Below are 13,389 nucleotides of genomic sequence, written 5' to 3' on the forward strand. Positions count from 1 at the left end.
CTTTTAATGTAGTGTTACTTTATATAATATATTCAAATAAAGGTGTCACACTTCTATTAGCTATAGATGTTTAATTATATGACAAAATTTCCAAGGATATCAAACTGCATTTTTATTTCCTGTCAGAATCTACTTTACTCTCAAATACCAAGCTCAAGCATCCAAAATACCTACATATATTGATTGTCTGCTCCATCCATTCTATCTTTCATACGTCTGAAGAAACTCCAGGAGGATGAGACCTTGTTTGTCTTGTTCACTACTTTATCCCCATGGATGCCTAGAATAGTACTTGCAATCAATATCTGTTGATTGAATAAATTATTCAATCACCATTTAAACCTTGACTTAGAGTCTGCAGGGAAGGCACTGGTCATAGTCGAGAGGAAGTTGATGTATGATGTTAAAAAGAGTCATGTTACAACAGGTGATGTTACTAAGACTTCAATGGCCATCTGACTTCAGCCAAGGTTCCTAACCTGTCTAAGCTGTGAGAAGATCCTGTCCAACCTGTGAGAAGATCCTGTCCATGTTGTTCATAAAAAGAGGAAGAAAGCTGAAGATTTCTATTACTTCGACGGACTTGTGTACCTTAGTTTTTGTAGCCTGATCTCTGTTCAAATTCTCAGTTTTGGAGGTGTGTTTAAGTAACAATAGTGAAGGTGACAATTGTTGACATATAATGAGTGCCTACCATGTGCCAGCACTGGGTGAGCACATGTTATTGCTAATCCTCTGAATTTTTACAAATGAAGAAGCTGAGGCGGAAAAAGTTAGGACTTGACTAAGACCAAATAACTAATTGGGTCTATCTCCCTCCAAAGCCCAGGCTCTTTCTATCATTGAATGCTACTTTGTACACAGTCTGCTTCTTGATTTTGACCCTATTTTAGTACTTCCATTGAATAAGCAGCAGAGCATGGTGGTTAAGAGTATGGTACTTGGAAGGGAAACACTTAGATCTAAATCCTGCCACTCAAGTAGCTGTGTGATCTTGGGAAAGTCACTTAAATTTTCTGTCCCTTTTTCCTTATCTATAAAATGGAAATAATGATAGCGCCAACAATATAGGATTATTATAAGGATTAAATGAGTTAATATTTGAAAAGATCTTAGGACTGCAACTGGCCTGTAGAAATCACTGTGTAAGTTTTTATTAAACAAACTCACAGTTCCTTGGTTCTGTGTATGCATATGTTTTTGGTTAGCTTTGTAAGCATACTGCTTCCACTTCTTACTCTCTTTTCTTAGCCTAAACATTGTGATTTTCCTTGCCAGTCTTTAAGAGTTATTTAGAGTTTTATCCACTATTTATATCATGACTGGTTTAAGCAAACTGTTAAGTTTTACATTTTCTCCTAAGTATTTTCATAAAAAACCAAATATATGGTCAGATGTCAAGTTCAAAGAGCAAGGGAATAATTTATTTGTTTTTTCTTATAGCTCCACTGATATTAGGACCAGAAGACTACTATACGATAGCTAGGCAAAATTGTCTAGGGAAGAGACTGTGGTATAAGGTCACCAAAGTCTGACCTTATGTTTTCCTATTTCCATTTCAAAATAGTCTCTTTACTGGTATTTTAAAAAGCAGAATTTAAATTATATCATTTTCAGTTTTACAAGAATTCAAATATATCTATAAAATACCAAAATTCAAATACTGCTTAATGTTCAGTGGTGTACATAGGGTGATTTGAAGTCTTCTGATAGTATTACTGCTCTTCCCTTACACAGAGGCTAGAGGAATCACTGTCACAAACATTCACAATAGGTTTGGAATCTCTTCTCTAAATAATAATGATGATCACTACCAAAATGGCCTTAGAAATTTTTTTCTTTCTTTTCTTTATTGCATAGGCACCTTTGCAATAAATTTTAAAATTACATATATACATATATTTATTTCATAATTATTTTGCTTCTTAAATTTAGGTCTTTGATTCATTCTGAATTTTTGTATATGGTGTGAGGTAAGGGTCCAAACTTCATTCTTTTGCATGTAGCTATCTAGTTGTCCCATGCCATTTGTTGAAAGGTTATTCTTTTCTTATTGAATGGTCTTGGCACCCTTGTTGACCACAGATGTATGGGTTTATTTCTAGACTGCCAATTCTATTCCATTGTTTTATATGTCTATTCTTATTCAAGTACTCAAGTACTCCCTGGAGACCTCCAAATTTCAATTACATCTGCTATATTTCTGTTAATGTAATTAAATGTAAAGTTCTCACAGACCTTTGGAGTGTCACCAAGCATAGTCCTTGTTTCTCTGATTTGCTTGAATATGTCATTTAAGTTCAGACCTCAGTTGTGAAACAGGGATAATGCTTAACGTATCCAAGGACAGGAGCTTAATTCAGATGAACCCTTCAAGTCCTTTCTATTCAGCTCTAAGGTTAAAGATTTGAGATTTACTAGCTTTGAAAGAATGAGTTCCAGAATACAAATCTGTTAGATATTGTAGTAGAACTTTCCCATAATATGGTTCTAGAATCTGATTTTCTGGGTTCAAATTATGGTTTCTCAAGTATTTAACCTTGATCTAATTTCTGAATTTCTCTATACCTCAGTTTCCTTATATGTAAAATGGAGATAACAGCATTTACATAAAAATTCTGTAAGAATTGTTAGGTCCTGACTTAGTGTTTTTTATTTGCTAGTTGCTCTCATTATTGTTATAATTGCTACTTCTTAGAGAAGTAAAACAAAGCTCAAAACTTCTCTGCTATAATCATTCCAAATCAAAGTGTTTTAGTATGTACATTAGAAAAAATGACTTCAGTGATTTAGTACTTTGACTTTCACATTCCATTCATTGCAGCAGGTATTTCAGTTATATTATTTCTAGTATCATGTTATAGTGTATGTATACATATATACATACATACTGTGGAAACAGTCCCAAACTTGCCCCTTGAACACTCTTAGGAAAAGAACTTGTTTGAACCAATGAGAAAATCTTACAAAGACCCCTCTTTCTCTGGGGAGGCTGGCCTCTTTTTATGAGAGTGTAACTTCGGGAGAAATATATATAGAAACCAGGAGGGAAGATGGGGACTAGTCCTATTCAGATCAGCTTTTTTTTCAATTTTTTTTTACTGTGGTAAAGTACATATAGTGTAAAGTTTACCATTTTAACCATTAAAAAAAATAATAAATTTATTTATTTATTTATGTTTGGCTGCATTGGGTCTTCATTGCTGCACATGAGCTTTCTCTAGTTGTGGCGAGCGGGGGCTACTCTTCATTGTGGTGGCTTCTCCTGTTGCAGAGCATGGGCTCTGGGCCCGCGGGCCTCAGTAGTTGTGGCACGCAGGCTCAGCAGTTATGGCACGCGGGCTGTAGAGTGCAGGCTCAGTAGTTGTGGTGCATGGGCTTAGTTGCTCTGCGGCATGTGGGATCTTCCTGGCCCAGGGCTCAAACCCATGTCCCCTGCATTGGCAGGTGGATTCTTAATCACTGTGCCACCAGGGAAGCCCTTAACCATTTTTAAGTGTACAGTTCAGTGGTATTAAACACATTCATAGGGCTTCCCTGGTGGCACAGTGGTTGAGAGTCCGCCTGCCGATGCAGGGGACACGGGTTCGTGCCCTGGTCCGGGAAGATCCCATATGCCGCGGAGCGGCTAGGCCCGTGAGCCATGGCCGCTAAGCCTGCGCGTCTGGAGCCTGTGCTCCGCAATGGGAGAGGCCACAACAGTGAGAGGCCCGTGTACCGCAAAAAACAAACAAAAAAAACCACACATTCATAATGTTGTGCTACCATCACCACCAGCCATCTCCAGAACTCTTTGCACCTTGTAAAACTGAAACTCCATACCCATTAAAATAATAACTCTCATTCTCTCCCACCCCCAGCACCTGGCAACTACCATTCTATTTTCTGTCTCCGACTACTCCAAGTATGTCATATAACTGGATTCACAGTATTTGTCTTTCAGTGATTGACTTATTTCACTGAGCCTAATGTTCTCAAGATTTATCCCTGTTGTAGCACATGTGAAAACTTCCTTCCTTTTTTTTTTTTTTTTTTGCGGTATGCGGGCCTCTCACTGTTGTGGCCTCTCCCATTGCGGAGCACAGGCTCTGGACGCGCAGGCTCAGCGGCCATGGCTCACGGGCCCAGCCACCCCATGGCATGTGGGATCTTCCCAGACCGGGGCACGAACCTGTGTCCCTTGCATTGGCAGGCGGGCTCTCAACCACTGCGCCACTAGGGAAGCCCCTTCCTTCCTTTTTAAGGCTGAATAATATCCTGTTGTATGGATATGCCACACTTTGCTTATCTATTCATCTGTCAGTGGACAGTCAGGTTGCTTCTACATGTTAGCTGTTGTGAATAATGCTCCTATACGTGGGTGTAAAAATATCTCTTCAAGATCTATATTCAGATCAGCTTTATGATCAACGACAAGATATGACAGCAAAATCAACCTCATGTCACATACTAGCAAGTTCACAATAAATCAAAGAAAAAAATAAAAAAATTAGTGAAGATGAAATTACCACATACTCACTGTATATTAAAACCACAAGTACTAGAGAACTGAATAATCTAAAAGACATCTTGCTGCTCCGGCATTTCAAGCATCTGAAGTCTCTTTTATCCAAATTGCACATGAAAATAATTTACCGGATTCATAAAGCACTTATAAACTGCTCTTCACTATAAACCATGAGTTAGGAGAAAGTAGTTTTGGAAAGTTCTTACCTGGATAAGGTGTGTTGGCACTGTGATGATACAGGCTGAAAGAGAGCTTCGCAGAAGACCACGGAGCATATAGAGGAACTTTGTAAGACTGTGATTGCTGTCACAGTTTTCTGTCCAGCAAATGTCATCTCCCCACAAAGGTGAACCAAGATTCTGGATTCCTATTCTTAAAATATTCTTCTGTTTTTTCTAAGGGAAAGTGAGAGGGAGGTAAACACATTAAGTTTTATTAAACAATAGGATACCTACCTCTTTTACTTTCATCTGCCGGTTCTTATTTTTATTCGAGACAGATCAGGGAGATAATGTCAAGAGACGTAGTAAAAAGTTTTATGTATTATCAATAATAAGGCAATATAAAGGAAACCTTTTAGATTACAAGACTATAAAAAAATAGCAGAACTGTTGTTTTGTTTTTTCTTTTGGAAAATTTGAAGAGTATCACAAGCCTCAAGCTTTTGTTTCTAAATCTTAACAGTGACTAAGAATTATGTTTGAGGCAATTAAAGTAATACATAACAAATCACAGGTAATAATAAAGAGAATCTAAACTAGAATGCTTACAAACCATTCTTACAAAACTCTGTAAGTCTTTCAATAAACTACAGAGTGCTCACTATTTCTCAGATAAATTCTATCATGTCCACCGCCTACTATTTTGTTTGAAAGAAGTTTAAAAATGTGTTTTTGGGGGTTTAGCATTTTACACTTGCCTCTATTTTTTCTTCTTGAAGCTATTTTTTATGATAATAATTTGACACTTTTAATAAAACTTAACAGGTGAATGTTTGGAACTTGATCCCATTGACATTAAGGTCATAATAATAGTGAATGATATTTCTTGGGAAAAGAGTATTGAAAAACCATTAAATAAAACCTAAAATGATTGTCAATAAATGTTTGCCAGCAGATGTGTTTATAATAAATTCTACTGTTTGGGTTATTCTAACTGAACAAATGTTTTGCAAATGCTTTCCTTAGCAATTCAGCAAAATTTCCAGGCAAAGGAAGGAGCTCTTAGCAAAACCTGGCACATGGAAATAACTGGAAAATCATTATTACAATTCTAACGGGGAAAATAAGACTATTCTCCCAAAGCAAAGATTTGGAACATGCCACTTTAGATGTGATTTCTGATGAAACAAGATCCTAAAATATATATATCACTTGCTGTTGCTACAAAATACCACTAATAAAATTTATTAGCCAACTAGTTGTTGCCCAATACTATATATATATATATATACACACACACACACACAATATATATATATATATCTCCCTGATTAGACACACAAGTGATTTTTTGTATTCCTTTTCAAGGAGAATTTATTGACAAAAGAAAGTAGGGAAAATGAATAAAACGTTTAAATGTTAGAAGAGGAAAGACTACAGGGACAATAGTAAGATGGGTAAGATACAGACTTAAAGTCTGCATTGTGCAACTAAGTAGATGTATGATTTTGGGTAAAACAAGTAATTACTTAGGCCTTAGTTTTCTCATTTCTAAAATTAAAAGGATAGAATAGAACATTGCTGTATGAGACCATATAATTCTTCAAATATATAAAGTGACAAAGGCCTGGATAAAACTGCGAGAATGAGATTTTAAAAAGAGGAATTTAGTCTAAGCACACTTGAGAAAAACTTTCTGACTTCTAGGGCCTAAAGCACAAAGACAATCATATCAAGGTAGTTGGTCCAATTTTCTTTTCTGGTTGCCTTTAGGTTATGATGACAAGCATCTAAGATACCATATGTGGTGATCCTCAACAGTCCATAAAAATTATTTTCTTTTTATTTCTGCATTACTTGAATAAAATGAAGTAATATGATGTACCATGGTATATGTTAGAAGTATAAATAAATTTCCAATGAGTTCCTATATCTGTGAAATATGATAGGTTATTCATTTTTGTGTATTACTTAGAAACTCAGAATTTAAACAAAATGGCAAGATTAAGGTTCATTTTTCTCATCCTTAAACTTGTTATCTTATGAACTGTAGCTTAAGTTAGATTCCTAACAGAAAGAGCAACTTGGAAAAAAAAGAAAGAAAATTCCCCCCCGCCCCAAATCTAGATATTAGAATGAAATCTGATGGTAAAAGGAGAGCAGCCTCATATTGTTTACCTTGTCAACACTTCAGAAACTAAAGGTCAGCTGTATTTTATCCCACAGTCACCATTACCTACTACTGCTGTATCAAAAAGTTAACACAAGTTCATAACAAAAATGCTGTCAGGTGCAGAATCAGGAGAACCACAGTTTAGTGACTTTGACAGTTACACTGATATACACATATAGAAAGAATGAAAATATTAAAAGCCAGAGAATGAATGAGTGATAAGATATTTAAGTGAAGTATGTACACAGTACATTAGAACATAACTGAGCATAATACTTCAACCCAGGGAATACATTTATATTTTTAAAAATATGACAGTATTGTAAAAACAAAGGCTGAGTTACAAATTTCCTGTGTTGTTTGGGACGTATAATTCCTTGCTACACCATATAATAATGGGGCATACTGTAAGGCATAATAAAATTAAAAAAATAAATGTTTGCTGACAGCTGAACAATAAATATATTCCTATGAGAAGATCTAAAATATTTAATCTGGTACTCTAAGTAAAATCAATGTTCAAATTTCATTTATTGTATTATTTCTTAGATATCTGAAAATCAAAAATTAAAAATAAAATTATGACAGCGACTTGTAAATGTTTCCACTCCAAGTATCTTTAGGGATGAGCTACAATACTTTACTTGCTACTGTTATTAATTATATGGTAGTATACAATACTCTGTTCCTTAGAGTCTATTTCTATTTGTTGCCTCCAACTAGTTTATTTCAAAATGTAGTGATAGAGAAAGTAAGATGAAAATATCCTTTTAAAAAGTAGGATTTATTTCAGTGTCAGAATATTATTTTGACTCGGGAATAATATTTTTTTAAGTAGTGCCTGATAGATGCATTTCTGTGGCTTCTGGAAGTAATCTAAAGTTTCTGAGGCAGATTTATAGACTAGATAATTTAGCAAATGATGCAATCCATAATTTAAAAATATGGGAATTCATTAACTATATTTTAGTTCTAATAAAATTGGAAATATATATTTATAATAAATTACTGGTATATTTAATTTAATTACAAATTTGTTTTTAGCATTCCTGGTACTCACCATAAAAACGTCTGTCTCAACCCTGTTTAATCTTTATGAAGGTCAAAAGTTATAGAACCTCTGGTTCAGAGACCCAAACCAGTTTGTTGTCTATCAATGTTCATGAAATAAAATATTGTTTACTGAAAACAGTGTTGATTCATAGTCAAATAAACAAGAAAACAAACCTTTCATTCTATTCCAATAATAGCTTTTTAAGGGTTCTTCGGATGTGTGTGTGTGTATACATATCCATATATGTAAGTATAAGGGTATCTCTTTGTTACTGCCTTTGCTTTTTTGCTTTCTATAAAATTTCTTGCTCTTAGAAGATGTGTCATCATTCTACAAGAGCAGCAGCTCTGCACACTGTACCACAGGAACTGTTATGACATGCCTGTTTCCATAGTTACCAGAGCAAGTGGGAAGAGGTGTCTGTCAGGGACCAATTACCTCTCCAGACGGGCACTGCCACCAAAGAGAAGACATGGTGCCCATAAATCTTAGCTAGGACCAAAAATGGAACAACAATGAGCAAAATAAAACTGTACTAAATACCAAGGGCCATCACAAAAGCTGTAACATACATGAAAAACCATCTATAAATGAATGTCTGTGCTTTGCCATACACACATAAGTATTTTCAACCTGCTATTAAACTGATGATTGAAAGAAATTTTAAAAGTATTTATTTTGCTATGGACAAAGTGTTAAATATAGCAATAAAGCTTATAAGAATATTTAAAAATCTATGATATAAATTAAGAGCAAATGTAGTTGATAATGCTGAAATTAAGACTTTTGGCTTTTTTGTCTTCTTCAGTAAAAATAATGGTGCTCTGGAAATAATTCTGCTAAAATAATATAAATGAAATGCAAAACTTTTAGCAGCAATAGCAATTAAAATCACTGAGGAAGAATTGTGAAAGGCATGATATCTAGAAATAAAATTTCCCTCATTTTGTTTAAGTTAAACTAACCGGAACATTTTTAATAGTAGGAATCCAGAGAAAGTATTTAAAAATAGAGCTACAGAGAAATAGTTAACTTATAAAATGTTTTAATGTAGCAAATAAAAATGCATCTTTTATTCAATGAGACAACTCAAAGCATAATATAATAAATAAAATCTTGAAATAATTAATTCTTACACATAAGATAATTTAACATTAAGGCCTAAATGACAGAAATATAAAAAATTTCAATAGAAGAGTACAAGTCTTGCAGATTTAACAGTTAATTTTCAAACTGTGGTATTTATTAACTCCAGGTACTACAAATACATATTTAAAAATAATGTTGACAATGTATGTGAACATCTTATGGGCATCCACTGAGAACTTAGCTAAAATTCTAAATACACATTTACAGTCAAACTAAGGCTGCCCGTGCTCTGCTTATTTACATCCTCTGTGCTTAGAAACAGCTTGTTCGCTGTTGATTATTCTAAGACCTACTGGGTCTACCCCTAGAGAGTTTAAAAACAGCATTACATACATGATTATAAAAAGGCTTTGAAGGTACTCAATACCTGGGGATTGGATCCATCAAATCCTTCCTCATAAATGATGTTCTGGATAAACTGCAGCAGCTTTATGTAGCTATGGCTCAAAGAACTGTTGATAAGAAGTGGTTCAAATGCATAAATGAGCTTATTACACAGGAAATACAAACTGTAAGCTAAAACTTTAAATAAATAATTAAAAGATATACATTTATGAGACTATACTTAAATATAAGACAAAAGAGTATAAGGCATTCTGAAATAAAAAGTCAGTACATCAATGGAATAGGTTGCAATGCCCTATATTATCTAGCTCAATGTTCCTGACATCATGGGAAGATAAAAATCTGTGGAGACTGAGATGACTTAATTATGTCAGGCTTAGTTACCTCCAAGAAAATTAATGATTTAATGAAGCAACCTAAAAGATGAAGCCACTATAGCTTTTCAGGAGTAATCATAGATAATTAACACATAGTTAATGAACTGCTATGCCAAGTACACCTGAATCAATGTCCTGATCACTTGAGCTCATCTTCCATCAAAGTTTTAATATTCTTAGAACAAATCGTTAATAATAATATTAATTCAAAAACAACTTTTTAAGAAAAATGAAGACAAGTGAATATAAGTTCCACTTCTGTCTGTAAAAAAAAGACAATAAGACAAATGTATGAATTTAAGAAGATAAACTGTTTCCCACATGAATATTAGCATTAATGTTACTATTTCAAAATATTTTACAAGTGCTATGAAACATAACAAAAATTTAGTAAGAGTGAAGAAAATCTGCTTTAACATTAACTGAGTTTAACATTCTTCATAATGGACAACCTGTGTGCTATATCTGAACATTAAATGTCATGATAATGAAATCCTGGAAAATTGCAATTTCATCGAAATTGAAGTGCCTAATACTGTAAAAGCTGCAGGTGATTTTAAAAATACAAAAGTATTGGGACTTCCCTGGTGGCGTAATGGTTAAGAATCTGCCTGTCAATGCAGGGGACACAGGTTTGAGCCCTGGTCCGGGAAGATCCCACATGTTGTGGAGCAACTAAGCCCGTGTGCCACAACTACTGAGCCTGCGTTCTAGAGCCCTCGAGCCACAAATAAGCCCTCGTGTCACAGCTCTTTTTTTTTTTTTTTTTTTTTTTTGCGGTACGCGGGTCTCTCACTGTTGTGGCCTCTCCCATTGCGGAGCGCAGGCTCAGCAGCCATGGCTCACAGGCCCAGCCGCTCCGCGGCATGTGGGATCTTCCCGGACTGGGGCACGAACCCATGTCCCCTGCATCGGCAGGCGGACTCTCAACCACTGCGCCACCAGGGAAACCCCTGCCACAACTCTTGAAGCCTGCACGCCTAGAGCCCATGCTCTGCAACAAGAGAAGCCACCACAATGAGAAGCCTGCACATCGCAACGAAGAGTAACCCCCGCTCGCCGCGACTAGAGAGTGCCCAAGTGCAGCAATGAAGACCCAACACAGCCAAAAATAAATAAATAAATTTATAAAAAAGAAAAAAATACAAAAGTATTTGCTTTACTGTGATCCTAAGTAAAGTGATCATATAGGCAGAAGTGCCTGACATAAACAAAAAAGGAAATATAATTTGAAGCATTCAGGTAACATTAAAGAATGTGTAAGTTAGGAAATGTAGCAAACTGCTTAAATTAATGTGTGCAAATCAATGGCAAGTTGTTCAGCAAAAAATATATGCACATCTCTGTAAACATTTTATAGAACAGTCACACCCAGCCCAAAAGTACCTCTCTAACAGCAACAAAAAAAGAAAACCAAGAGAAAAGAACGGTGTTCTGGGGGCTTCCCTGGTGGCACAGGGGTTGAGAGTGCACCTGCTGATGCAGCGGACACGGGTTCGTGCCCTGGTCCGGGAAGATCCTACATGCCACAGAGCGGCTGGGCCCATGAGCCACAGCCGCTGAGCCTGCGTGTCCGGAGCCTGTGCTCCGCAACGGGAGAGGTCACAACAGTGAGAGGCCCGCGTACCGCAAAAAAAAAAAAAAAAAAAAAGAATGGTGTTCTGTGCAAAACAAGTATTACTCCAATTGAAGGATATGGCAGTACAGTTATTTCTCATAAGCTTATTTCTCCATTTTCAATAAAAATACAATGGATTTCATGACATTTTTCTACCTTTGTGAGGAAATGTGTCTATAAACAATGATATTCTTTAAGGACAATGATGTGACTATTTCACATCTTAACACGTATTTGTCCTGGCTAGCTCAACTTACAGAACACAGCGTTGCTGTTTGAACACAGCAGATTCAATCCCTATCTGGGTCAGTTAGCTTTGCACAGGGGCTAAAATCTGCTCCAAGGTCCCAGATTATGAAATGAATTCCAGCCAACCATTTGACGAATGTCATATGGGTTAAAGGAGGGTGGATCAAAAACATTTCCAGTGTATCCTAATCCACCAATAATGAGTCTACCTAAGACCATTATTATTTCATATGTTCAAAAAGTTTCTTAAGCATTTTTCGCTCTGCCCCCCAACTGTTCACTAATAAAATCTGCCTTAAGTATTTGGTAGTAAATTTGCTATCTAAAGGCATACTACTAAATACCACATACATAAATTACTTCTTAGTTTTTTAGTTGCCACCATTTATCCATTTCATTTTCCATTCCATTTTCACAGCCTGTTAAGATAACTATAGTAGGTCTAAGATTCTCTTCAATGGTTTGGGGGCAGTTGTTCTCTTGATATGAGAACAAAAACAAGACAAAAGCGAAATACGTCTTAGTCTCTTTCCTATTTCACATTGACATAAACAACCCAATCACTAACAGTGATTAGAACTTTATAATAAAGTAAATTTTCCGATCTAGTTAGATTTCTAGGAAAATGAAAACTTTGATGACAAAACAAATGGGAAAAAAATCAATATTTATGTATACTGAGAATATTCATTTTTGGATACATGGGATTAGAACTTTTAAAACTGAACTAATTTATATGGTATTAATATTAAAATACTAAGTATTGTTAATCTCCATGAGATAAATTTCCTTGTCAACAATATTTATAGTAATATACTTTTTTTGCTGAAAATAAATATCTTGTCACCTAAATTTTTTTTTTTATTAAACCCCTTTAATTTTGAGGATGTTGCCTTTTTGTTTGTTCAGCAGTCCAGTAACTCATAAAACAGGAGTTGTCAAGAAGGAAACCCAGTTACAAATATGACTCTGGCTTCCTTATTAATGTTTCCAAACATTTCACAAAGGTTAGGTTATCATAGTGTTTACGACATATCTCAAAGGCAGCACATTTCAAATCACATATTTTACTTTGCCTGATTTTCATCATTTTCAACAACTTTCATAGTAAAGTTATCTATCTTGAAATTCTAAAATGTCATTAACACTATAACAGTACAAAGAATATAAAAAAAACTATTAGAATTTTAATTTTCACCTTTAAAATATTAAGCATTTAAAACCTTCTTTAGTTAAAAAAAATAAAATTGACCATGTGCATTATCATTCATGTATCTGCTATTATATTACCATGTTGTCTGACAGGAATGAATTTCGTTATATTAATATACAAATATGGATAAAAGGGATCCAATCACCCAATGTAAACCTATATTCTGATGACCAAGTTTAAGATGTTTTAAAAAGTTGACAGAAAAAATGAGATTTTCATGCCTATCAATATCCCTCTTCCCCTGATTTTCAGTAAGAGGTCTAATGGATATCTGCATCAGAAAATTTTAATTTATATCAACAAATGGCATTGGTTTTCCTGTGAAAGGTAATTCTGTCATTCAGTCTCATTAAGAAAGATAAAAAACATTACTCTAAGAAAAAGAATCAGATGTATACCTAGAAAAGAAATCAAGTAGATAATGAATAACAGATAATTTACCTTGCAGTTTCTCAGTGAACAAAGGAATACTTATAAAAGTATCAATGTGATCAAAGAATAAATTTAACAACAACAAAAAAACTTAGGTAACAGGAGACAAGA

General features: G+C 34.8%; 1 protein-coding gene across 3 annotated transcripts in view; it reads right to left on the reverse strand.

Annotated features, from left to right (window-relative positions):
- Positions 1-13,389, reverse strand: part of ELP4 (elongator acetyltransferase complex subunit 4) — a 244,242-nt gene that overhangs the window by 147,025 nt on the left and 83,828 nt on the right. For all 3 annotated transcript variants that reach the window (XM_022583706.3, XM_089915008.1, XM_089915009.1), the window contains exons 6-7: positions 9,412-9,496; positions 4,714-4,902 (exon numbers count right to left, since the gene is read on the reverse strand). In XM_022583706.3, the coding sequence (XP_022439414.2) occupies positions 4,714-4,902; positions 9,412-9,496 (274 nt within the window). The remainder of the gene's footprint in view (positions 1-4,713; positions 4,903-9,411; positions 9,497-13,389) is intronic.

This window comes from Delphinapterus leucas, chromosome 7 (assembly GCF_059928025.1).
Source record: "Delphinapterus leucas isolate spDelLeu-1000000601 "Yukka" chromosome 7, BTC_Dleu_Yukka2, whole genome shotgun sequence".
In the NCBI taxonomy this organism is placed as follows: domain Eukaryota; kingdom Metazoa; phylum Chordata; class Mammalia; order Artiodactyla; family Monodontidae; genus Delphinapterus; species Delphinapterus leucas.